Source organism: Adelges cooleyi, unplaced genomic scaffold (assembly GCF_023614345.1).
Source record: "Adelges cooleyi isolate 19-005CV unplaced genomic scaffold, UGA_ACOO_1.1 ACOO_flye_CR_arks_rails_tigmint_CR_PRNA_1, whole genome shotgun sequence".
NCBI classification, from domain to species: Eukaryota; Metazoa; Arthropoda; class Insecta; order Hemiptera; family Adelgidae; genus Adelges; species Adelges cooleyi.
In genome coordinates this window covers 2,575,334-2,601,653 of record NW_026095751.1, presented here as the reverse complement: position 1 = coordinate 2,601,653, position 26,320 = coordinate 2,575,334, and the positions used below count along the sequence as shown (strand labels likewise).

Below are 26,320 nucleotides of genomic sequence, written 5' to 3'. Positions count from 1 at the left end.
ATTGCAACTCATTGCAGACAGCAAATTTATTACAAGACTGCAAAATGTAGAATTGCTATTTAAAAAGTCCCGTAAAAAACGTTTAAATTAAAATAAAACTTATGTCTTTAATATTTTTTTCAGTCGTTTCGATATTTGTTTTGTACATTTTTGTGCACATCTACTTTGAATATGAAAATACAAACGACACACGTTTTAGTTTTAGCGACCGGTTGGGAATTATTCGAATATTTTTTTTGTTCTAATAATTATTTAAACATAAAATATGAAATTATTTGAATCGATTTTTGATGAAATGGCACCATTGGCTTTCATGAGAAACAAACTTAACAGCTCAGATGACCTTTTGAGACACAAGTCCCCCTCCAAGTTTCTCGAAAATCATACTTTTGTTTTGCATTAAATACCTATTATTATTTTTATGTAGCTTTTCAAGTTACTTTTGTATATTTGCTCATACATTTTTAAACTTTGTCAAAGCATATAATTATAAACAAATTTTAAGAAAAAAGGATTTTTTTTTTTGTGGGGCTTCAATATTTATTAAAAAACAATTTTTGCAATTAAAAAACCTCAAATTATATGTTTTTAAGGTCGCTGCTTTCAAATGTGATATAAATTGTAAAGCCATTTTCCTATTTTAGTAGTTACATGGGACTTGATGGTAGTTTTTAGATTTAAAAAAAAATGATTTAATTGTTGTTTTGGGATCATTGAAATCTAATAATTTAAAAGATTTACAATCGAATATTCTTTTCGAAAACAAAAACATTTTTAATTAAGCTTATAAATATTTAACTGTAGGGATTCAAATAAGTTTTGTTTAACAGAGGTCTGCAATTTAAATTAGCTTGTCTGACTACAAACAAAGTTAAGTATTTTTAAATATATGACTTGTACAGTCAATTATCTATAATATGTATTTAGTATGTTTATCTAATTTATGTATAAATAAATGGAACAATGGCCATTGTTCCACGATATTATAGCACCTAAAAATTAACTTTTGTTATAATGGTAATCCCTTAGATGGTAATCCTCATTTGACCCCGTGTAGTTGAATTCAGTGACGTTTAAAATATCTATTTTGGTAGACATAATTGGTATTTATACAATTCTCTTAAAGATGTATCCCCCGCCCCCACTTCTACCCCTAAATTCGGGTAAATTGAAAACCTGTATTAGAATTATTGAAATTACTGACCTTATAAACATAATAATCGGAACATTTGTTCTTTTGAATTGGAGATATCAGTTGGGTTGCCTTTTCAGTTTTTGAACTTTCCGCGCTATTTTTTCTTCCATGATATTTTTTTCTCTCTCGTCGTTCCAATTTACCTCCAACTTCTTTAACTGATAAGAGCATTGCTGATAAGCGATGATGATAAGATTCAAAATGTTCACATTAGCTGTACAATATTATTATTATTGCTTACTCGAATGTTAAACGTTTTATTTGTTATTTATATTTATTTTACGAATCACACACACACATGACTGGCATTCGAGTTTAATATATTTAATTTTTAACACACATATTATACAAACGGTTTTACACCTCACCTCGTGTGAGTATGGCCAACGCAAGCGTTTTCGAAGAACTCCGGCTAGTGCTGCGACCGGACGATGCGGATCGACGGATTGTGTGCATCGAAGAGACTGAAACGGCCAAAGGAGACATAATCACGGCGTTTTACTTGTGGTACATACTGAACAAAACCGACCGACCCGTTTTAATGTTCGGCGTGCGAGACGCGTTCGGCCATTACCACAACGTCGGGCTTAAGTACAACTACAACTTACTGTCGATGGCCAACAAGAAACGATTTCAGTTTGTCGAACCCGAACATTCCATTCGATCTTGGCTCGACCCCGTGGAAAAGCTGATGGAAAAATGTCCAAACGAAACGTTGTATTTAATCGTCGACGATCTCAGCGTTCCACTGCTGTTGGGCGAAACCGTCGAGAACATTGTCGCGTTCTTGACCTACGTTAGAAAACACCAATCGATTGTATTGATATTTGCATGTTGGAAGCACAAAGTCGACGACGCGACCAAACGACTAGCAGCCGTAGCGTCGCATTTGTCCGATGTCAAGATAGCGTTGGCGCCATTGCCGACGGGATTCTCCAACGCGGCGACGGGCACAATGAGGATCACTTCTTACAAAACTATGTTCGACATGAGCGATATTTCTTATTTGTACAAACTGTCCGATAACGGTTTATCGCTTACTCTGAATAAATAACGTAAGTGATGACTTCTGTATAAATATATAAACATTGTATTTAAACAATCAAACATTTTTGTTAAACAAATAAATTTCAATAACTTGTAAATAAAATATATACTATTACATTGGTTTAACTTGTTGTGTGCAATATAAATAACGAAAATACAATAATAATATAAAGTAGGTAAATAAAACGTGCCAATAAAAACACAAATTGTCAGTTATAACATGGTAATTTTTTAAAAATACATAAATCACAATTTGGTAACGTTAATACTGCAAAAGAAATTATTCAACACTGACGACAAGTGTGTCGCAAGTAGTAATATTTAGGAATTAGTGTGATGCACTCGAATGTGTATAGATTCATTTGGTATTGTAAAACCTAAAAAGCGATAAAAATAACACAATTACTATTTATTTAATAATACGATCGATATATAAAGCGGCTAATTAGACACCGCAAAGAGTTGTCTTAAGACACAGTGAACCGAAAATTGACTATAGAATGTGCATGCGTACTTAATTTCCATTAGTTTTTTAATCCACGCGAGTAAAATGAAGGTGTTGCTAAGATTTGTTCATTTCATTGGAATATTATCATTACTCAGATTAAAATTTGCTCGCTGTTATACTGCCGAAGCATCCTATTCGCCATTTTTCTTCATGACCAAAGCGCGGTTTACGCATTTGAAGACTATATCACATTTTGGCTGTAACCACGGTTCGCCGTCCACTTGAACGGGTAACTTTTCCAACAATTTTATCTATAGATCAAAACACAAACGAAAAAGTATATTAAAAATATGTTTAAAACGATAAATTAGAATTAAAAACGTTACTTTGATTTTCGACGCTTGACCGATTCTGATCGGCTCAGACAACCCTAATTTGAGTTGAGCAATGTGTATGGCCGATCGCACCCCCAGCACTTCTAACAGACCGTCGTTGACGCTCTGTACACCGAAATCGTTTCCGTCGTTTATTCCCAACTGCCACAAGTTTACGCCGGCTCCCCACGATTCGATATTGACAATGACGATAGACTCGATGTCGGGCAGGGTGACTTTGCGATCGTCTATGTACAACTCGATCTTTTCCGACAGACCTTTGCACTGCTGTTCGAGGAACTGTTGCGTGCCACATCCCAAGTAGATCATTTTGTTGAACAACGTGCTGTTGAACAGATAAAACGGCGATTTCCGTGTCCGATGGAAATTCAACGTGATCTGAGCGTCCAAGCCGATTCCAAAATAGTTGTACATAGACGTCGTGTTGACTACTTTGATTTTTTTCAACACGTTCGACAGTACGCTTATTTCCCATCTGGTAAAATTAAATATACAATAATAATAATAACAATATTGCAACAATTATAATTATGCTCATCGTTACCGATCAAATTCGATAACCGAAACATTTTCCAACGAATCCAGGACGGAAGAAAAGTCATCGTAGGAATAGGTCGTTCCCCATCCCAACACTCTGGACAAATCGTTTCCCGTACCCAAAGGGATAATTCCGACCGCAGGATCATTCTAAAACAACGTTGAACAATCAATTTTAAGACAATCGCTCTTTAATTAGAAATCGTTTAATTACTTTTAGTAGGAGTTTATGAACAGAGTTGAGAACTCCAGCAACGGTTCCATCGCCGCCGGCAACCAATATATAGACACGGTCGAAATTGGCGTTCTTCATCCAAGCCAAAGTTTTTTCCGGAGGATTTTCTATAACGTCGCACACTTGAACGGGATTGAGTAGACGTCGAAAGTACGACATTATTAAAGCTCCGTCGTTGTTGCCAGACTTCTTGTTAACTTGAAACGGTAAACGGTTGTAACGCAACATCAACGATGGAAAGGAAAAAGCGAGTTACATAACGTTACAAAATAATAGCTTTTACAATTCCAAATCGGAAGGGACAAAAATATTCTAATAATTACATTAAACTTCCAAATAAATTATTTTAAAAATGAGGGATGAAAATGTTGGATTTTTTTTATGAAAAAATAACTCGCCCAAAACTCGATTGCACATAATACGATCATAATAAGTACCGAATATGAATAACGGTGTCCAATTTGGCCATCCGGGATGAACTACTTTGTCGATGACGACATGTCTTCCGCTGTTGACTTTGAATTTATTTTGAACTTTCACACAAAACGGTGGTATGATATACTTTCGATATTTTCCAAATTCACATTTCTATAACAAAAAATCAAAATTAAAACCAATTAATATTTTTCACGTTAATTAAAGTCAGTCAACTAGGCATAACAGCTATAAAGCGTTAACTGACTTTAAGAAATATTTTTATACATTCATTTTATTTTTTATTATTATATTTATATTAGTTTGTTTTAGTAATAAAATTCAGGGTTGAAAATTATTTTAATACTTTTTTTTTTATCTAGGTGAAGATTTTATAGGAAAAAATGATTTGTTATTTATTATTCACTATGTTTGTGTCCAAATGTCTAAATAATAAATAAATTATGATAGATATAAGTTTAAAAATTTCCAAGATCAAAAAATTATTTAAGGTAAACAAGAAATTAAGAAAATGTCACACTATTTAATATTATATTATTTTATACAATTTTTTAATAGAAAAGAAACATATCTTCTTAGCTCCGCATCGAAGCTAAAATGTTCATATTATTTTTATTCAGTTTATTCTACATAATTTCATTTCCAACAGCTATCAGTGTTATTGTAATTATTTATTTGATATACACAGTTAAAACATTTATAATTTTCGATACAAATCTATTTTTCTGGTAGTACTCTTAAGTCAACTACTAAAAATGCAGTTTTTAAAATGAGCAACATCTAAACGACTGTTAAAAATGAAATATTGTTTTTAAGTTTTGCCTGTTTTACATTGAAAAAAAACTATAATATTAAAAATAATGGGGAAAATAAGTATCGTCTTCAACATTGAAAATTGCATATATTATAAAAAAGAAAAATTTGAATTCAAAAAGGTTTATTTTTAAAACATACAAATAGATTAGTTTTTAGACAATTTAAAAAACTGCATTTTATGTTGCTTGTCGACTGATTTTAAATGTATGATATCAATACCTTAGACAAAAACTAAAGAAGTGGAAAAAACACATTTTGAAGTGGAAAAAAAAATATAGTTTCGGTCTGTAGATTAGATTTTTCCAAAACTAATTAACTGCGATAATTTTATTTTAAAACGTATGAGTAAAATTACTGGTTCGAAACGAGGTATACAGTCTTCGTGCAGAATTCGTTGACACCAAGTACACTGGACAAAACTTCCGAGGATAATATCGGGTTCGTCGTCTGGACAATTAGCACAAAGAGCCGGTTGTATTGTTATGGCTAAAAAAAAAAAAGACAGTATCCTTTAATTTAATGTCTAAAATTCCTTAAAAAACAAACAAAATTTAATAATAATCGAGAACTCGTGTTACATTTCACCCAATGATGTTTGAACGCGTCCGACAGTCTGTTCGTACTCAATACCTTGCAGTAAATTCTTTTGTTGGCCTTTTTTAAACAGCCTACGTCGACGAAAAGACCGCAACTATCACAGTAACGCGTGTTCGATCCGTAAATCAGAGTGTCGCAAACGTTGCACGCGTTTGGATCCTGTAAATATGTTTTGAAAATTTGTAATATTGTCATGGCATTTTCTTGTCTTGGACAAGTAGCTCATTTTTAAAATGTAACAAAATTACTTTACTAGTTACGTAATCAAATTACTTTTGTTTTCCTTAGGAAAATCGTAAACAAAGTTAAAAAGTTTGTATTCGATTCACTTACGTTAGATATAAACAGTGGCTTTTCCACCCAAGTGTGGGACGTCCAATTCTTGTCGGCGACATCGGATGTGGGAAATAATAATTTGAAAATTTTAATACTCGTAAAGAAGACGACGGCGGCGATAAAAACGGTGATCAAGCTCGATTTTATCAAGTCGTCTTCGATTAAATACATGGTTGGCTGTAATAAAAAAAATACATACAAGTCTTATTATTTTTTTAAAGCAACAAATTTATTTAGTGCAATGCATTTAAAAACTCATGCCACTACTGGATTCAATCAAGAAGCGGCAAAGCTACATAAAAGATATTGGCACAATATCTGCCCACTTTAATTTGATTGTTTAAAAATATGTTTACACAAATTTAGCGTACCATATTTTCTTAATGGTCTTACCGACATTTAGACCACGCCTTGCTTCAGTTACTTAGGTTATAGTTACTTGAACTGTGTCAGTTTACGTTGCTCAAGTAACAGAGAATATAATAGTAAGAGCGACACAAACCATCGCAGATTTTGCTTATGAATTATTGAAACTGTTATACACATCTTTCGATTTCAGAAAGAAAATAACCGTAAATAAGACTAATATTAAGCAAATAAACAAGGGATTTGGTTCCTTCGATTTGTGTCTAAAAAAATGTCAACAACATAATAAAAATGGTATTGTCTTACTTAGTGTAATATGGTAATACCTAATTGATTGAAATAACTTTTTACTTGACTATTAACTATAAACGAATCGGATAAACATGTAAAAAAAAAACTGACTTGAAAACTTACTTACTTTGTTTTGCTTATAACTTCTTCATTCGACCTATTTCTCAGGTAAATCTCGGATCAGACGATGACTAAGAGGTAAGTATTTACTTTGGTGACACATTGCTCATAGGTATTTGACTTAGGTCACATACAAGTTATAACTTACATTAACGACTTGGAGCAAATAAAAAATGTACTACGTTGTCCTTTTCAATACTCGTTTATTGTGTACATTTTAAAACTACACACAAACTAATTGCGTTTTTACTTTTTATTGTTATAGTTTTAGGCTTTAGCTCTAGTTTCAGTCTGGTAAATAACAATGTTGTTATCATGGATTAGGATGATGTTAACAACGGTATTGATGTGATGGGACACTCCTTTTTTTCCAGATCAATATTTTGGTTATCAGCAAAAACATAATAACCTGATAACAGTGATAACTGATAACAGATAACCAAAACTATATAACAAAATTTTACAAAATAATATTTATAGAATTCATATTAAACTTATTTAAATATAATAGGTATTAAAAATAATTTATTAACAATGTTTGACCTTTGTTTGGGAACAAAACCATAAAATAAGTACATTTGAAGTTGATGACCAAAAACGCAATGATTTGTATATTTTATGGGAAAAATTCAAAATTTCATTCAATTTTTAAAATACTCTTTTCGCTTCCTTTCGAATTAACCAATTATGATTTCTAACCGTCATGGAGCTTATTTTATTTCCAATATTTAACACATTAATAAAATAACAATTATTATTAGGTGCCTTATTTAACGTGCAATTTTCTAAAAACGTTTCTGAGCCCTGTACTTTAGGTCTAAGAACTAGAATGGGGATAATCCAATCTGGGCTAACATTATTAACACTAAATGCTAATTAAAAAATGACTATGAAAATTTTCAATAAACAATAATTTCATATTCCTTGACAAAAAGTATCAGACTAGTATTATTATGTAAAAAGTGATTACTGATTTTGACCAAACTTGTGAATAATATATTGATAAATCATCCCACCGTATATATGAAAACAAGGTTGTAATACCTATGGTTTAATAATAATAATAATATACTGTTATTACTGATCTAACCCGATTTCAACGCATTTGCGCAGCAGATAAATAATAATATTATATTTTATACATACATTTGCGAACAAAACTTGCAAGGATAAACAATAATAATTAATACAATCATAAACCACGACCAGCTGCAGGCTGCTCGTTTAGGAATTTAAGTGTTTAATAAGAAAATTGAATCAAATCCTTATAAGGCCAAGCGGACAGAATGAGCTTGCACTTTATATTAGTACATGACAACAAACCGATGAAAGTGTACCTACTTTTGTTTGTTGTTATTATTTTAATTGACAAGTTTTTATATTTTTTCTAAGGCGAATAACTATATCATTATTAATTTTGAAACGACAAAGGTGCCACATAAACGTGCAATGGGTTTTTTTTTATAATTAATTTGAAAGTCTAAATCCCCCAAAAGGATCGTACCTACTTAAATATATAAACAAAAACCGTGCACGTTTTTTGAAACAATTATTTTTAATTTACCTGAAGTAACCGCTTGTACAGTGCGAACCAAGCACAGTATTTTCCATAACGACATAAGCCCTATATGTACAGCTCAAATCTTAGACACTAAAGATTTTAAAAGACCTAACTTAGTGCAATAAGATTCTACCTATATCTAACCGGATGGAGTATGTTAGGCTGTGTGTGTATTAAACATGGGCGATTTGGAAGTTTGCGAATAACCAGTTATTTGACATACATTTTTATTTTGCTCGTCGACAATTTGTTTGGTTATTTTTCTTTAACGGTTTTAATCGAACTAGTCAAAACTATTGTCTTATGCTTTCCAAAAAAGCGAGTCTAGCAGCTATGTTTTATACTACTATTGACATATTAAAAAATGTGTTACCAGAGACAGGAATTATTATAAAATAATAAGGAAAAAATAAGGAAAATATGTTGTTATCGAACCCCGACATACCTACTTGCAATTGTTAATTAAAATTATTTTCAACTCCAATGTACTTTTTCCGTTTGCTTTCGTTTAATAGAAAACGACAGTTCGTCGAATCGTCAACACAATGTGATCGTTTGTGGCATCTGGCTAGAATTTTGCAAACAATATTATATATTATTATTGTTATACTTACCTGTTGTACTGTATGTGCGCAATACTACAGCTATATTATACATTATAATAATATATTAGTAATATACCTACTGTAGGCGTTCCTGTCGTTATTACAATAGTTATTGTGGCATCTCAGTTTTGCGAATCGTTTCGACTTGCATAACACCAGAACACCTATAAAATGTAATAATTATTATACCGTCCACAATGATTACAGGGTTCTCGGATGGTTATTTATACCGCTTTGACATTGACACCAAAGGTTAAGTAGGCTGCCCTAACCTGATAAAATATTGCAAATCGTGAAAACCAAAAATTAACACATTTCTCATCGGTTTGCTGTAGAATTTTTTTTTTTAATAAAGTCCAATTTGTTCCAAAATTTGTGTAGGGTGTTATTTAGATGATACAGTACCATCGTTGTACCTTAAAAAAAAAAACGCAGCATTTCATAAGCCCCCGGCAGGGATGGAAAATGTTTGATTTTTTCAAAAAATCATTACTTTACTGTCTTGTACTTATAGTCAGTGTATTACTAATTAACTGAGGGGGTTTTCAATACATTTGAATTTCCTGGTAATGCTATGTGTAAATAGAGAACAGAAAACAATTATTATCACAAAAAAAATGATTTTATTATTATAAAGTGTGCGGATGGAAACGTCAAAACATTTTAAGCAAATTTTTACACGATGATACATTTTGCTTTGCATCGAACCGCGTTTTTAAATGCCGAATTTAATCACTTTTGAGTTACAATAAAATTCCTGAAGACCTCTGACCACCCCGAAATGCTTTCTGGCAACAATAAAGGAATGAATTGGTAAAGGTGTTGACTGACATGTTTTGTGTTAATATATATTATTATACAATTTAGCAAAATATTATGTACATAGCCGAATGCTTGAACACCTTTATCACCTTCAATTATTGTTATTTTGGTCAAGTCTGACGGGGGTTTTTTTTTTTACCTGGGTTTCAACCCCCCTAAAAAAACAGTTTTCGCCAACATTGATGGCTAATGTGTTTGAATGCGTTTCAAAAAAAAAAACCCAATTATGTACCTACATTTTCACACATAGAAAATACCAAGAGACATACCAAGAGAGCATATTATTACTATGGTCTATGCTCTTGACGGTGATGGAAGAATCAAGTTTTATCCGTTCGTTTTCACTTTTATTGTGGACTATCTACCACAGTTATACATTGGTTTTCGCTTTTGATTTCCTCGGTACGGTGTTTTTTGTCTTTGGCAGACAGTAAAAGTTTCCAATGGCAAAACCGGTTCCCGCCTCCGGACATCCTCGTCCTCATATCATAATACACTATGTACATCTATTACTACTACTATATATTACTACTATACCACCACCACCACCTCCTCTACTAGATCCAAACACCGCCGCGGGTATCGAAATTATTGATATCCGAGATAGAAGGAAGCTTATATAATATAAGATATTTATACATCAGCTGTTAAATAGCGCAGTTAAGTGTAAAAAAAAAGCCACCCTGTCGTGTGTAAGTGTTGGCTGGTATTGATAATTGTAACAAATAACAGAAAAAACCTTTTCTTGATTGATATCCGAACGGATGCTGTCCAAAGTAAACATATAGTGTAAACACACACAAATATCTATTGGATAATATGCAATATGTAAATCTGGCTTATTACGAAAACATAATAATTATTACACGGAGAAAGTTCAACAAACTCGAAGAGCAAAGAAAAATAAACTAATCAATTTAATTGCCCTTTACGTGGACATTATAATTTGTTTGTGTTTGTAATATAGTGACACGTGAATAGAGTATTTTTTTTTATAAATTGTTTATATTTTTAAGTCAAAAAATGTAAGAAAAAATAATTGAAAAGCAATTTCCCAAGTGTGTGTGTGTGTGCATTATTATGTATTGCGCACACGGTAGGTAAGTATGCGTTAAAAATGTTGATATAATAATAGATATATACATATTATTATGGTGTTAGCTTTAGTAGTTTCGCTTATAAATATTCACATTTATTCACAGGTGTCTTTATGGTAATTAATAATTAAATCGTATAATCGATTGCCCGGTTACTGACATTATATAGGCGATTGTATAATATGGTATTTCACTTTCAATGTTAAACATTCAATGTTAGTTACAGTGTTATTATTATTATTATTATTATACAGAATATATAATGTAGATCAAAATGGTTGTCGTGACACGAACACCACATGATTTGTCGTTGAATTCCAAAGTCAATAAACCATACAAGTGTGCATAGCCGAGGGCAGTTATGTAACAAGAGTTAACATACTAAGTACCATTATTATATACTTTAGAGTAAGCCACGTCACGGTAGGTGTGTGTGTAAAATATATAACATTATTTAACATTCTTACGGTAACAAATTCATCGGATAAATTCAATCGTTAATTTAATAAGCCGTGAAGGCAACGCATTAACTAGAGCTACAAAAGATCACTGGCCAACAAGTCCCACAATATATTATGTACCACAAATAGCGAATTTGCTGAAACGGCTAATGTCAAAATTAATGTAAAAAAAAACAGCATTATTATTCTCCCGAGTAAGTGTAGATTTGGGAATCACCAATTGCAGGGTGGTTAAAAACCAAAAATTCACAAGAGATACAAGAAAACTGTCTAAACAAGAGAACGGGGAGAAGCTATGTGTAAAAAAGAAGAAATGACCTTATGACCTACATAAAAAAAAATAATCCTTATTTTACAAAAATTATGAATGAGCATGCCATTTTGAATTGGTGCAAATGTACCCTTTTTCTGCACTTGACCATTTTGGTTTCATATAAAACACATAAACCGCAATAAAACGGGTTCAACATATACTTATAAAATACCTAGAACTCATAGAAATTGTTAAAATGTATTTTAAGCAATTTTTCGAGCGATTAAGTGCAGAAAATAGCTCACATTTTCTGTTTTACGGCGTAATCACATTTTGTTTTTATTTTGAGTAAAGCTTCCCTGACTTAAGGTCATCTAAACTTGGCGCTAAATTACATTTTTTTCTTTTTGGCGGTTATTTAACAAGAAATCCATTTACAGATATAAGTTCCGCAAAAACGGTAGAAATTAATCAAATGCGGGTATTTTTTTATTCATTGGAAAGCTACTGAATTCTGAGATTTTATGTTTTTTCACACACAACACATACAAACGTATCGCTGTTCAAATAATCGACGAATAAAGGCAGATCTCTCTTTCAAATACCTATATATATATATAACGGGCGATTAACAAATCGTTCTATAAAACTTCTTCAGTACCTTAAATATAATATTACCGTGTTCCCGGTAGACATCCCAAACGTTTAAAACGTCGTTACCTTCTGCGATTATTTCAAACAGAAATCCATCATAAAAAGATTGGGGGGGTGACACTAGGAGGGGTCAAGGCGGTCACGGCTCTTTACGAATTCTTAAAGGTAATCATTCTAGAAAAAAAAAACCAAGTGTTTACTTCTTTGTACAAATATTTAACTATTACATAAATATATATAAATACACAAATATTGTAATATTATTATTACACCACTGAAAAAATCCAAATGACTCGACTTTATCAAAATAACAAGTACTTCCTAGATGGTGATTAGTTTCTGAATAATCTGTCCACATTACAAATTTCTTTTTGTACAAAAATATATATATTATATTTTTTGACGGGTATAAATTACAACATATGTATTATAATATGTATGTATAAATATAAATATATATATATATATGTTAAATATCATTCAAGTTATACTGTGAATAATTAAACGGAAAACCAATTAGATTTTTATGGATATCCAAACGATCTAAGCTAGTTGACTGATAGTGAAATTACAAATATTTAAAAGGATTTAATACCTACTTTCATCAAAAGAATAACGTTTTACGGCCGAGGTGTTGTAAAACACTTGTTGGCGTTCTTCAAATAGTAATTTGAAGAAGAAAAAAACCAGTTATTACTATAGTCTTAAAAACCAATTAAAATCCAGTATACGGTGTAGATGGACTTTATACTTTTTTTAAATTTGTTTTTATGGATATTAGCTTTGCATCGAAGCTAAAAATATGCACAGCTATCTAAATTTACATAACATGAAAAACGGAACACAATACATATTCAGTTTTTAGTTACCTACTTATAAGTTATGAAAAATAAACATAAATGTTAACAGCATTATGACAGTCAGTAGAGACATATTATTAAATAATATTATTATGGACATGTTAATAAGTATAGCCATGATAAATAGGTAGACACTATTTCGACAATATCACAACAACAGACTGAAATCCACACGCTTCTTCCCGTTATGTGTTACTTAATTAACCTATGTGGCTTATGCTGTAATATTAGCAAGGACCAATAATTGGACAACAGAAACATAAACATCAAATGAACTAGGGCAGTTCCCCAATATACTTGGATACAGCTTATTTGTTAAAATTCAGACCCCCCCCCCTCTCACAATACACTTAAAATTTTTGGCCCTGGCCCTGTACCAAATTTATCCTTGTCCCAATTAATAAGAACATTATTTTAGGTTTAATTTTAACATAAAGTGTAATTTTTCCTTTATTTTTGTGGGGAGAGAGGGAAGGTTCTTTAATAATAACTCTCTAGAGTTACCTTCAATCTAACGTTCCTGTATAATATATTTGTATATAAATGCTGGTTAGTGGTGACCATCGGTACAGTCACTAAACGATCGGTATCATAATAATAATAAAAATTCAAGTTTTTAAGCAATTCATTGTTAAAAAAAAAAAAAAATACCTACATGAACCTACATAATATACAAACTGATCCCTTAATGACACCGTCGTGACTCTGTGAGAACAGTGTGTACGGATATTACTGGTGTAAGTTATGAAGATGATCATTGCGCGTTTTTTAGTCCATTTATAAAACCATCATCGGACGAACTTGTAAGCCAGTAAGTATAGTATAGAGCCGTATACTTACTTAGACGAAAAAAAAAAACTTTCTCCGTTAATTTTTTTCTCTTTTGCGTTTATGGGCTTCTCGAATAGTGCACATACATGTAAGGGGTGTAGGAGTGGATAATACTAATAGGCAACAGTTGCTGTTTACATAATAAAGCAAAATCAATCGTAGACTAACGTAATGCCGTTAACAGCGAACACAAGACCGATTGTTATTAGTATATATATATATATATATATATACACGTCATACTTATGTAGGTATAATTTATATTATCTCACGTACATGCTTAGGTACTGTGTTTGGTAATTAAACACCAGAGTTATTGGACTCGCACCGTCTGTTATAAATAAGCGAAAGAGGAACATGTCATTCTTGGCATAACTCACTTTCTTTGAAAATAACAACCGCAGAAAGCCGTCGGCGGCATTTTCAAAAATACAAAGATAAAAAATAAAAACACCAACATGCTTTCGTGTGGACTTAATGGATCGAGTAATGTAATATAAGCATAAGCGAGTCCATTACATAGTGTTGTCTTAAGTAAAAATATAAATCAGGGAGTTTACATCATAGCAAACGAAGGCGTTCATTGGTGTATTTGAGATCACAGTTCGAATTCGAATAATAATTGTACTATTTATTTGTTTATTGACTTCGGATTTATAAATTGTATATTTTGTCACATCTTCATTGAAATTGTTTTCCAACTTTTCACCAACTCACACAAACAGTGCTCATTTTTCAAGTACATTTCCAAATTTGTCCAATTATTGACTTATTATCTTTTACCCAAAGACCGTCCACTGTATTGTAAAAAGAACTGTGCATTATTCGAATAACGTTTTTGTTCAATAAAATATTATTTTTAAATACAAATTTTTCCGAATAAATCACTAATAGTTTTATTTCATTAGGCTAAATGTGCTAAAAAAAAAAATACTTAACAAAGAAGCTAACTTCGGAAAGTGGAAGTCCGAAGAAGTAATAATAATGTTATTTGGAAATCATAGAACAAAAAAATTTGTTTTCTTATATTTTCAATTAATACGTTATTCGATTTGTTTCAATTGCATTTCGTTGTTATTAATTACATTTTTCCCTACTTCGATTTCAATAACATTCGAGCAATTTAAAAAGCTCTTTGAAATTACCATCCGTCTTGGAATGCCATGCCAAGTGGTCGATAAAGTAAGACAGTTAAGGACGTTGAAATTGGAAAAATGTCACAATCACAACAGTGGAGCGCACCTTTAGCTATTCACTTTAATTCGACATAGCTTTTGATCGAATAAATGATTTTACTAAAAAAAAAATTGCTTAATTTGTAAAAAAAAAATATTTTATCTAAAAAAAAAAAAGGCTATGATTAAACAAATAAATGTAATGATCGTGTAAGTTATTTGCAACAGACAAGTATTAAGGTTTTTAGGGTTTTATTAAACTTTATTATTTCAAATAATAATAATTTTTATAAAGTGCATTTTTATGATAATGTTTAAATGAATAAGGTTTATTAAAAATGTGTAATGTTACTTATTAATGGCTATGATGTAAATACGTTAAGATTCATAGTCGAAATGAAAATACTTAAAAAGAACCAGAAAAGGTTCCAAAAAAAGACACTTATTTTTTCCTGCTGTGTCAAATTATGTAATACAATTAGTATATATATTTGGCGGTTACATTAAAAACAAAAAAAAAAATAATAATAAATGTAAAGTCATGGTTACAAATGATTGTTTTTTACAGTAAGTAATATTTGTTAAATTGTTTACCACGCAACCATGCAAAATACAACATAAGAACTAAAGCCGTTAAGATTTTGCAGTTATATTTCCCTTGCAAATTAATGAACAGAAAACAGAATTTCTCTGGTTAAGAAATAAATTTAAATAATCAATACAAAACGTTTTAAAACGCACCTATATCTTGTTACTGTCCATGAATAATGCAATTTGCTATGACTTACTACAATTCACTTAAGTTTCAGGTGACTGCAGAGATAGTTTGGGTTACTTTGAATACCTACATAAAATATCTCATGACAAACCATACATAAGTTGAAAATCTTTCAACGACTGGAATTTATAGACGGGCAGGATTCGGGAAATGATATAACATTAAACAATAGTGTTAGGCAACTGGTCCAAGAACTTCTAACTATAAATATAACCGAACGAAATGACGGTATTTAGATAGTAGAATCGTCTCTTGGACCTTTTACAATGTTAAGTTTTAAAAGTAAATTTGTTTGTCAGTGAGTATTGGCCCAAACGATCATGTTTTTCGTTAAAACTAATTAGATTTATAATAAACTTATGTTATTGATCGAAAGTTAAATATATTTACTATCGCTTGGGGAGACAACTCTTTAATAGGTTCATTTGATTGCTTTGGTTTCCTTTTTGACACAGTTGAAATCAACAAAGACTTCATATGGAAACTAAAAAATATAAAATATCAACAACAACAATACTGCTTGGTTACCGAGAACTTATATGTTCTTTTTATTTGTTTACACTTAAATTCTTGAGAATACACCAGTATTTTTAAAAGCTTAAAAAGGATTATAAAATAAAATTTCAACTGACAGGTAATAATATGTATTACGATCAATTTAAGAGGAAAAATATGTTAAAATAGTTTACTAAGTTTAAATAATTGTAAAATTGTCGGCCAATTATTTTATCATTTTTCTGTCGACCATATTGATAAATGATCGAATAGTTTTGATTATAGAAATATTCCCAAAGACGTTTGGCAAACTTTCTAAAAACTTCCATGATTCGCCATAAACTTCAGCTGGTGATTTCGGTTTTCCCGGTTCGATTAGTGTCAATCCGATAGAATTCGATAAAAGGTCATGTTTTTGTTTAATTTCGTCGGCCATGCAATTTGGCGAGATAGATTTATTTCTAAAAGAAGATGCTAAATCCTTGAAGAAAATATTGTCATTACAATATATTCGGATTGCAAATGTGTCTAAAATTTTAGCATAACTGTCGTCGTTATGAATTTGTTTATTAATTTTCTCATTACTTTTGGTCAACCAATCCCATGTGAGTCTTAACATTATTAAATTAACAATGTCAAACGCCATACGTTGATACGCTACAATCAAACGTGCTCCTTCCAACGCCACACTTGTGTCTGCTCTCTCTCTGATCATCTCCATTCGGAGTAACGTGTTGTCTAAATTTCTGCTCGAGCCGACATATTGATTAAAAAATACATAAAGTGAATTCGAATGATGATTGTCTTTTTTATAAAAAAATAGCTGTCTAAAATGCTCGAAAAACGTTACGCTTACCCAACGGTATTTGCCATTTATAAATCCAGACAACTCCTTTTTGTTATCCGAAATCACTTTGGAAACGAAACGACTGTCGTATAAGTTACTTTCATTTTTTGAGGTTTCCTTTTCATAATTTTTAATCAAATTCAAATTTGGACTTTTGCTCGGGTCACAATTGTCGTTTAGATATTTTCCTATCTGTTTGAAAATAAATCTATGCATTTCCGAGTATTTCTCTATGACATCAGGTAGTAACGACGCATCAGGACTTGTCAGTGCCTCAACTGTAGCCGTTTCTAATGGTGGCTTGTAAAATTGTTTTATTTTTTGTGCGTACAGATAAAACATCCAAATCTCGTCGAGGTCATATTCGCGTTCGTCGAATTCAGTTATTATCAAATTGAGAATTTCTACGGCTTCTCTTTCGAATGAACTATAGTCAACTCGAATAGGTTGGTTTCTCATACGCTTGGGTTCAAGATGTGCAATTTTAGTCACACGCATGTTAAAATGAGCACTGTAAAGAAAGCTACACTTAAGTTCGTCAAACCTTGTAAGGGCATCCTTGCATGATACCATGGTGGTACCTTGGGTTATGATGTAAACCAAAACTGACCATGATTTTAACAAAACCATTTTATGATATTGTGCTGATTGAAATTGTCTTTTGCTGTCTTGTTTCGAACAATTATTACCTACCAAAGAAAACGTTGTTTAATTCATGGTTTAATCTCGCATTTATTTAATATTTTTTATTTTGTACTTACCTAATTTGTTGGTAAAAACAAATCGTATCACCGACACAGCGCGAATAACACTTGTTTAGGGAAAGTTCAATTTTATTTGGTACGAACAATCGTCAACGTACCTAATGTATCTACATATTATGCTTGTATTTCTAAAAAAAAAATGTTGTGTTGTTTACTCAAGTGCTTGTTGAGAACCGTTTTCGTTGTCGCCTCACAATTCGAGTAAGAAAATAACGAAAATTGTAACTGTGTAAGAAATGTATATAACCTTTTTTTGAAATAATATCATTTTTTTGTCACTCGTACCACCAATGTGTATACATTTTTTTTACAACAACTAATTTATTTATGCAACTAAATTATTTCGATGTGTTACATCTATTACATATTTTGTAATGGTATCAAAGTTATTAAAAACATATTTTCTAAATTCAGTAGATATAAATAGATATATGCTATCACTTAGTTTTTCTGTAAAATCAATGATATTGGTTTTGAATAGAATCAAAATAAAAAATTGGATTGTTTTTTGGAAATTTAATGTTTTTACAATTTCAATAATCACACAAGAAGTATGATAAACATGTTTTATAACTATCGAGTCAGCTGACAAGTTATAGTTAATTGATAATCAACTGATACGAAAAACGATAGTGATAAGAATGACCACAGACTCGAAACTTCTATACTAAACCTAGTTTAAACTTGGTATTAGATGTCGTATTTGGATAAGATAAATAAACGTTAGCACGCTTCAATGCTTTTAGCTAAAGATCGAAATATCGTGATAAGTTTTGTCTATCTACAAATTCTAAGAGGCGTTTACTTTACCACAGACTTCTGGCCCCGGACCGTCTCCACTGTGCTGATTGTTAGGTCTTATTATTTTTTTTTCTCCAGATAAAATTGTCTGACATAGAATTTGTTATTATTCAAATATGAATGTAGCGAATAAACGAGAAAAACCATTTCAATCAATGTCCGTGTTTGATTGAACCTGAAAAAAATATATCACGTGGCTATGTATAATAATATTATGACTTTCTATAATATTATTATTATTATATTATATTGACCGTAGTCCGGTGGCGGCGTTTTGTCCTCACAAATACTGTGTGGTTATCATATTGTGTTGGTCTAGGTGTCTTGACACACACAATAGGCCTGCGAAATGGAGAAGACCGATTGCATTCTAATAACACAACGCGTCGTCTACATTTTCTTATTTATTCAAATGACGGCATGGCCATTTTCACTTTCTTCTGGTTAACGAACTTTTAACAAGCCTGGACGATACGCCACTCGGATTCGTGGTCACAATAATAAACATACTTTGCCGCGAACCGTCCCCATAGGTATATCCGTATGTGTAATATATTATATGCGTGTATTTCTGTTATCTTTAATTTACGATCTCACGTTTAATCGAATTAGTATGATTATCACACACACACACACACACGCGCCATTGCCGTAGTCCTATATCGCCTCGAGTAACGTCAGGGACTTTCATACAAGTCATGGCACCTGGTGCAGTAATAGTATTGGAAAATCAAAATTAATGAAACCAAATCCTGTCATATTACATTCACTCTGAAACAAACAATCTGCCCTCACGTTACTCTAAATAATGTCCAAATACCTTGGGGTACACTCTGATGAAAAACTAAACTGGGCACACCACATACACTGCACTAAAATTAAACTGAACGTCTTAATATTCCGAGAAGATTTATTAATTCTAAATCCAAGTTGTCCCTTCACACAAAACTAACCATTTATAAACTCTTACTTAAGCCGGTTTTATAACCAGGTCTGGCAACTCCCCGCACGGAAAAGCGTAGCCGTTTTTTTATTCCAATATGGCGGCACCCGGCGTGCGTTGATCAGCCGACACGTTTTTTGTGTGTAAAACAACACGCCGGTGGCCGCCATATTGGAAAATACGGCTACGTTTTTCCGTATAGGGAACTACCAGACCTGGTTATAAGATCGTGCAAATCCCTGGATAACTGATAAGATATGATTGATAAGAGAATCGGTTGATAACGTATTATTGACACGAAACGGGAAAATCCGCATATCATAAAACATGTTCATGATGCAATGTCTTTCTTTCGGGAGAAAGATTACATTTTATTTTACCATATTTAAAAAAATACATTATAAACATACGCTAAATTTAGAACAAAATAAGCCTCTAGAGGCTAAATTGTTGGCTGAACTAATCTTAACTGGCGAGAACGATCATTTAACGTTCATAAGTACTCAAAGTCCAACATAAGTATAACATTTCTGAAGTAAGACATGTTTTTTTTATAAAGAAGAAATTGGAGTCACTTTTTTATGGCTAAAGTATTCAGATTAATCTGTTTAGTTTTGGATAATTTTAATATGATACATGAAAATTATAATATATTTAAAAAAAAAGCTTAAAGACTCTAAATAAATATATTATGAGATTCTAACCGTTTAATATTAAGTAAAAATTGGTTTCTCATATATTACTTTTTAGAAATGCATAAATTTATATTGGACATTTTCAAGAATTCTGTGCAATAACCAGGCCACTTAGGTTTAATATATTTTCTGTGCAAAAAAACAAACTAATCCAATCATCTGATAATGAAATTATGTTAAAGAATTTCTTTTAACTCTTTTTGTTCTGATAAATTCAAAGCTATTTGTATTATATTTGCTTTTTTTTTAAGATGTCTGGTTTTTACACAAAGTCTTTGAAAGTCACGTATACACAAAGTCACATATATCTTATTGTGATTAGCTAGATTTTTTGTTGTCGCATCCTTAGTTTAAAGTTCAACAAGTTTGACTTGAAAGTTTTCTCATAACTTGCACAATGTCAAATGGTTTTGGGGGAAAAATAGTAATTTAATATGTATTTAAAATAAATTATATTACAATAAATTATTAAATACGTTTCCCAGAAGATTGGGCATAAATATGCACTTGGAGGTTGAGTCACTACAAAGATGGACACAATATGTGTGACAACTAATAAGTATGATTAATCGCTAAGGTCGCTATGATAAATTAAGATTTTTTTTTTGATAGTTGTACGATTAACGGGGCCTATGGGTAAAAATCAACGATGGCAGTTTTAAAAATTGTAAAATAACAATTCCACTAATCATTTGACAAAATGTTGACAAGTAGTTAACAGTTATTATTAATTACTATTTAAACATTGAACGTAAATAAATGGTGTTTGAATTCGTCATGTGGGGCCAAATGTGAAAGGGTCACAGCTTACAAATATTTTGTTACTATTTTTCAGAAATTATCACAGTTTAACATTAAATATAAATTTAAAATATTGAACATTTTTCGTTTGTTTTCTCGAATTTCGAGGATGATTTGTTTTCAAAAGCGAATAAAACAATTTCAAACTCATATTTAAGTCGTTAAGGTTAAAAAAATACTACCCCTTAAGTGAACAACTAGTGTCCACCTATCCCCCCCCCCTCGGCTACCCCTCAAATACATTTCTGGTTTCTTTAAGCGATACGGTGTTATTAGCAAGATGATTCGTTGCCATTAGTAAACAATATATTATGTGAATCATAACGGATTCGACGACGGTAAACGCGCGTCTGGTCTATGCAAATCGGTTACGGTGCTTATAACATCTAATTTGGACAAAGCCCAAAAAACAGATTCTACACGATGGCGCCTATATATTATTATTATTATTGTTCCTTTCACTTGGTGCGGTGTTCGCCCTTGCATTCCACGGGTTCGCCCACGACACGGCTCTTATACCTAGTGGACAACAATTGATGGATTTTACCTACTCTTTTACGATTGTGACTCGTCATAATATTATACGAGTGTTACATTGATTGCGCAACGGTCGTATTTAAAAAAAACTAAATACACACAATAATAATAATAATATTATTGTTATATTGTTGCCGTTCGCACTGGCCGGGCAGCGTTAAGCAAATTGTATTATGATTACACACACACACACACACTTACTTCTACTACTTGTGTGTACCTATCTTTAGAAAAAGTAAATTAGAAATTCGAGAGAAAGGCTAAGCTCGACAGCCGTTCGGGGAAGTATGCACACGGTTCTTGTCGGAGACTTTGTTTTCAACGTCTAAGAAACGCCTTCTAATATTTCAAACACATTAAAAAAAAAATCCAATAACAAAAATAATAATCTATTACATACTGTTAAGGGGAACAGGAAGCTAGCAGCCGTCTCCGAATTGCCAACATACTTGAGAGTAAATGAATAATAAGTTATTTAATCAAATAAGTTGTTAAGTGATTTTTATCCGAGTTTTAAAAGAACTTTGATTCGGATTCAGTGAAACAATTGCAAAAAAAAAAAAAATAATAATAATAATAAAGATATGTAATTTGTTTTTGTAAATTGTAACGCATTCGTGTAACGCAATAGTGTTCATAGTGTTTCACAAACAAAAACCTACATAAAGACCTAATTGTACCAACACTCAACCAGTTAGCAAATTCTCTATACTCGAATTTCCATTTAAATCTATGTTCTCACTCTAATCTTTTTAATAAAGCAACTATTCTCGATCTCCCTTCGAAAATAACTTCCTATTAAATTAAACAAATTAAATTAATAAATTCCTAGCCGGATGATACTGCCGAGTGTCTTCCCTTAACGATAATTAATTAATGTCATAAATACAAAAAAAAAAAGTTTTTTTTTTGTTTAAAACTATGTTTTTAATGTTTTAAACTGTGTTTAATATAATTTAAAAATTATGTTTTAAACATGTTAAAAACATTGTTTTTTTTATTTAAAATGTTTTAAACAAATTTTAATCTAATTTGGTATAGTATATAATTATGTAGAAATTGTAAATATATTACATATTTACTAAATACTTACCAATTCCGGATGATTTTTTTTTTTAATTCTAGTTAATTATTTAATTAGATATTTACTCTTTAGAAATAAACAATAGTTCTAGAGACAGACTCTACAGACTACAGAACAAACCCTTGGGCACATTTTTTAGTTTTATGTATACATACAAATAATACATATTTCATATTAACTATTATATTATACCTTAAAATCTGAATTCTGTATGTTTCAACAAATACAAATTAATTACTTAAATTAAAATAACAAACATATATATATATATATATATATATATATATATATTTAATTTATAACATATTATTAAATATAAATATAAGTATTGTGAAAATTATAAAATAAATGTAATTATACGGTAAACTTAAAACGTTTTAAATATATGTTTAAAACACTTTGCAACTCTGTGTACATAACGTTCACCGCGTTTACTTATTGTACTCACTGTATAAATATATTTTCTGATAATAAAAAAAAAATAGTGTTCGAAATATACATATAATATGTGTTACTGGGATAAGTTCAAGTTCAAACGATTCGCTCTGAAGAATTAAAAAAAAACAAAATAGTATATTTATGACATAATAAAATACGGGTTTTATCTTTTTTTTTTTGTAGTCATCAGTACAGTGTCGCCTGTGTGCAATGTCCCCCCAAACGTTGAATCGCCGTTTAGGTCATCGGTGACAAACAAGTTTCTCGGGTGTCCGCCATTACGAAATGTTTACATCGGATCTTTTATGCATAATAGGTACATAATATACACATTATATAGGTACATAGTAGAGGATTTTTTCCCATACGGATCGCAAAATGATTATGACAGTCGGCTATTTCGGTCGTTTGTCTTTTCCAAAAGACCATCGACAACATTGGGCGACTTAATCGTAAAATCCTATATTACAAATTAGGCAGGTACTGGTTGCCAATGACCTTGTGGCACGTAGACCACAAACGATATTGACACCGTACAACAATATGGAACAGAATGCGAAGATCGTCTTCATTGCAAAATTATGTAAAATACAAATTATTCCACTTTGCCGGGGTCGACCGTAAAAACACGCTTAAATGAGTAATGTATTTGTTTTTATAAAAAAACTTGTCCAACGATTAATAGAAATAAACATTTACCTTCTTAGCTCCGCGTCGAAGCTGCAAAAAAATAATAATAATAAGCGTTTATCTCTCCATTTGAATTAATTTACGGATTCGCATAATGATTTTTTTTATAGGTAAAAATAATCAAAGCGCATATTTTAAAATGCCAATTACTATCAACACACTACACCAATGATTAACAACCCATTCAGTAGGTTCATTACCACAAATGCGACCGTGACACATCTACGGTATTATAATATGTGTTTCTATAAAATACCCTAGTGTTTGCGCTTATAGACTATAGGTATACAGTAAGTATACGAATGAAAACTAATAGTATATTGTTTTATGAGACATTTTTTGCAGAAAAGGTGATTGTTTCAAGGATGATTTGTTGAGATAATTTGACAGGCACAAACCATTTTTACTTGACTTTTGATATGTTCATTTATGTGTTTATTAACAATATTGTAACGGTATAATATTATATAATGTTCAAATTATTTTTTTTATAATTAATTAGCTAAAAACTAGTAACGGGTTAATTATCTTAAATACTTTATTATCTACTTACTTTTCCGCTTTCCGTGGCGATTAAAAATCCATCATATAATGTAAAATATGAATTACCACATGATGTTTTATTATCGACCGTTTTTAAATAATCTGATGACGTTTGAAAATTAAAGCAAAACGCAAATTTAGCAAAGATAAAAACATATTTTGATAGTTGATGAAATATTGTCAGGCATCGGGTATTGTTTTTTAAGTTTTGCATTTTCTTAACCATAGAAGTTAGAACCATAGAACTATACCACGGTTGTAGTCTGAGGTCTATAGTGATAACACGGCAGGTAAATATTGACAACAATTAACCACGAACATACATAGATCACACTAATAATAAGAAACTATTTTTTCGAAAGAAGTGTAAAAATGAACACATAATAATAAGTCGGTCAATAAACCAGGGGATGGAATATAAGTTTTATGTAGGTCTCATTTTCATTTGTTACCGAAGCTTTGTCTCGCAAGCTTTAAGTTCATATAAACTGAAAATTGATATTGAGTTTCTACACTATTACTTATGAGACAGGATTCATTACCCATTATTATGAATTTAACATTGGTTTTCAATTATACCCTTTACTTGTGAAGAGGTAAGGGTAAGAGTAAAGTTGTTTAATCAACACAGAACTAGTTGCTTAACTTTTTTTTTATGAAGTTTCAATGTTTGAATATAATGTTTAAAAATCACACAAACAGTAGAGTAATCAACTAAAACAAAAAAAAACCCCACACACCCAATTATAATTCTTACATGCATAAAATTTAAAAAATAAGCTAATATTTATTTTTATTTATCACATTAAAAAAAAAAAAGATAACAACCAAAACTATATGTTAAAAAGAAACGAAAAATGTAATGGTATAAGTGTGAACAAATTACTTGCCTAGAGTTTGCAAATGTTTAAATGCACCACCGGCTAATAGCGTACACATTATTTTCCAACAATAATTAATGCTCTAAATATCGACCATCGCATATGACTATCTAGAAATCATTACAAAATTATTCTCATTAAAATTTATCAAATTTTACTATGCCGTAACGAATTGATGGGGTGCAATTTGTATTATTGCGTTTTGTGTATAATATATTGAACGTACTCTTCAAGGGTTTAATCATCTCTCTGACTTCCTCATCATTTAGTCCATATTGGTGTTGTTGCCCCAGTAAGTAGGCTTCAACTTCACGCTTAGTAACTTTCCCGTTTGTGTACGTGACACTAGCTATTTGGAGGAATCCAATTATTTTATCCATATTAAGTACACCAAGATAAACATTGACGAGTTGCTAAAATCATTAATTTTTTTCATTTTTATACCTACACAATGTGAGTACTATGATTATTGAAATAATGTATCTCGAATTATTACTTCTATATTATTCACTAGGACTATTGAAAAACATTTTTAATGTATTATATAGAAAAAATTCAAAATTACCTCATCAGTAAATGCATTTGCTGTATTAAAATAATGAAACATGCATAAAAAGAATATAAAATGTTTAAAGTTCATTATGACATTTTCAACAGGTACAGCGCTTGAATTGAAAGTTCTGCAGTTGTATGAAACTGAAATGATTCTTTCTTTCTAATGGATACTGTTACTGCGATTACAGTGTAAAACTTGCGTTTATAATATGTTTTTTTGGGTCAATACGTTGAAAATTCATATTGACTTTTTAACTAAATAATCGTGGCTATGTTCATTGTTGTTTTGCCGCTTGACAAAACCGAAAAATGTATCTGTTACCTATTTACA

General features: G+C 31.0%; 2 protein-coding genes across 3 annotated transcripts; one reads left to right on the top strand and one right to left on the bottom strand.

Annotated features, from left to right (window-relative positions):
• Positions 1–1,407: 1,407 nt before the first annotated feature.
• LOC126834792 (uncharacterized) lies at positions 1,408–2,428 on the top strand. The gene has a single exon (XM_050566970.1). The coding sequence runs from the start codon at positions 1,575–1,577 to the stop codon at positions 2,247–2,249; it is 675 nt and encodes a 224-aa protein (XP_050422927.1). The 5' UTR covers positions 1,408–1,574; the 3' UTR covers positions 2,250–2,428.
• On the bottom strand, positions 2,346–7,125 carry LOC126834780 (diacylglycerol kinase epsilon-like). Of its 2 annotated transcripts, none has more exons than XM_050566958.1 (10): positions 6,822–7,125; positions 6,039–6,218; positions 5,687–5,864; positions 5,464–5,594; positions 4,295–4,445; positions 3,837–4,054; positions 3,630–3,772; positions 3,077–3,560; positions 2,757–3,001; positions 2,346–2,619 (listed from the first exon to the last, which is right to left on the bottom strand). In XM_050566958.1, exons 2-9 carry the CDS (start codon positions 6,210–6,212, stop codon positions 2,882–2,884), a joined length of 1,599 nt encoding a protein of 532 aa, XP_050422915.1. In that variant the 5' UTR covers positions 6,213–6,218; positions 6,822–7,125; the 3' UTR covers positions 2,346–2,619; positions 2,757–2,881. The 2 variants fall into 2 exon arrangements, with proteins under 2 accessions (XP_050422915.1, XP_050422906.1); XM_050566949.1 differs by having other exon boundaries at positions 6,826–7,125.
• Positions 7,126–26,320: the final 19,195 nt, after the last annotated feature.

What these genes read in the sequence shown, in the direction of transcription:
- LOC126834780 (XM_050566958.1), bottom strand. Translation starts at nt 6,212, where the DNA reads ATGTATTTAATCGAAGACGACTTGATAAAATCGAGCTTGATCACCGTT. An exon ending in GTATACCTCGTTTCGAACCA is followed by an intron (nt 4,446 to 5,463) that starts GTAATTTTACTC and finishes TTTTTGTTATAG; the next exon opens with AAATGTGAATTTGGAAAATA. An exon ending in TTCATAAACTCCTACTAAAA is followed by an intron (nt 3,773 to 3,836) that starts GTAATTAAACGA and finishes ACGTTGTTTTAG; the next exon opens with AATGATCCTGCGGTCGGAAT.
- LOC126834792 (XM_050566970.1), top strand. Translation starts at nt 1,575, where the DNA reads ATGGCCAACGCAAGCGTTTTCGAAGAACTCCGGCTAGTGCTGCGACCG.